Source organism: Geospiza fortis, unplaced genomic scaffold (assembly GCF_000277835.1).
Source record: "Geospiza fortis unplaced genomic scaffold, GeoFor_1.0 C13628887, whole genome shotgun sequence".
Taxonomy (NCBI): domain Eukaryota; kingdom Metazoa; phylum Chordata; class Aves; order Passeriformes; family Thraupidae; genus Geospiza; species Geospiza fortis.
In genome coordinates, this window is record NW_005058812.1 from 1 (window position 1) to 1,753 (window position 1,753).

Here is a 1,753-nt window from a genome sequence, read left to right on the forward strand (position 1 = left end):
AAAAAAAAAATCAACAACAGTCTGTAAATCATTAATTTGTGCCTATGAGTTACCACAGGCAAAATTAACATGGCATACTCACCAGCCTGACAGTTATGACCAGCATAACCAGGCTTGCATTTACAAATATTGGGTGCCACACACTCCATATTTTTGCCACAGGGTTGTCTACATCTTGCTGAAAGGCAAAGAAGAAAACAAAGAAAGGAATAAGGAAAATGAAAGTGGCATTTCAGCACATTGTGTCTTGCCTAATGTAGTGAACAGATTGCAGAGAATCCATGATGTCGCTGCCCATAAATGCAGAGTCTAAGACACATCAGGAATTTTTAAGTGCATCCATACAACTAAAAGCCTTTAGGCTATGCCAATATTAATAATGAAAATGAGGAAATTCAATACACCACACTTTCCACTGATAATACAGTAACAATATACTTGCATATTATAAAGACATCTCAAGATTCTTTTCTTCAAAGCATTTAAGTGCAATAATTTGTACTACCTCTGCAAGTGAAGCCATCTCCATAATAACCATAAGGACAGCGACCACACTTGACACTTCCATCCTGCCTTGGCTCACAGGGAACGCCAGGAAAACAGGGTAAATCAGAACAGGTCACTGCTTTAGGAATCACTGTTTCGCTCAATTCTTCAGGAAGCATTTTTGGTGGGACAGTGACTTCCACAAGGGTAAAAGGTAAATGACTTGCTTGATGCTTAGTTAATAGGTGCAGAACTCTTTGAGGATTTCCACCTTTGAATGCTTTGTTTGGCAAAGAATGTCCTTTGCTTGTACTTGCTGTGCTGCTAAGGGAAGTCTTCCTGCTGTTCTCAAAATAGCTGAAGGCCTCAACTTGTGTCCTAGTTTTATTCTCAGGTGATGCAGCATGGCTCTTTGAAGATGCGGCCTTTACAGCATGTACTGAAGAACTGTTTTCCATGTCAGCAAGGTGACCACTGATGGTGCCTAGAGCATGAGCAATGTTCCCAGTAACCACAGGTTGTACAGAAGCACTTCTCTGAGAATCAGGTGTCTTCCAGGCAGTGATTGTTTTTACTGTGGAGGCTGGTAGTGTGCTGCTACCGACCATTTCTGTAGAAATAAATCTCTTTGGGACATCTGTTGAACTGGGAATATAACCTGACATGCTTAAAACCTTCTCAAAGGATGATGGCTGAAAACCTGCAGTATGTTAGAAAGGGCAGATAAGTATGTGAATACCATCAGACTTCTTTTCCCTTTGAGGGTGGGGAATGTTTTCTGAACAGATAAACATACAGCCCATTCATTCTGTGCTTCAGGAAATCTCTCCCTGTGCTATGTCACAATGTAAGTATGCAGTAGAACCTAACTGGGAGAATTAGAGAAGATCGAGGTATTCTGATTACAACCTCTCCTGCCCTTACCCATGGCCTTTCCTTAGCAGGAAGATTAGGATAAAGCACGATTTGTAGGAGCAGACATTTCCCATATTAGGTCAGTAAACAGATTTACTGTCAGCAGATTATCAGCTCCATATATTCCTTTCAACTAGGTAACTGAAAGAATTCAAAGAAAAGTTATTGCATATGGTTCATCAGTCTGCCTAAGCAGTAGAAGCAAAGATAAAACCACATGTATGTAGATGCTTATACATACTGATGCACCATGGACAATATTATAGGGGAATAAGCCACTAACTCATAGCACAAGTATTACCATGTTTTATTCTTCAAACTTTTAAATCAACTTTGTTGGAACCCTGGATGC

At 40.2% G+C, this 1,753-nt stretch overlaps 1 protein-coding gene across 1 annotated transcript; it reads right to left on the reverse strand.

The window, feature by feature from the left end:
* Window positions 1-82: 82 nt before the first annotated feature.
* On the reverse strand, window positions 83-1,190 carry LOC115949414 (the record flags this gene model as incomplete). The annotated part of the gene is made up of 2 exons (XM_031065930.1): window positions 506-1,190; window positions 83-178 (listed from the first exon to the last, which is right to left on the reverse strand). Coding segments are annotated over exons 1-2 (742 nt in total), but the record flags the coding sequence as incomplete, so codon positions are not given.
* Window positions 1,191-1,753: the final 563 nt, after the last annotated feature.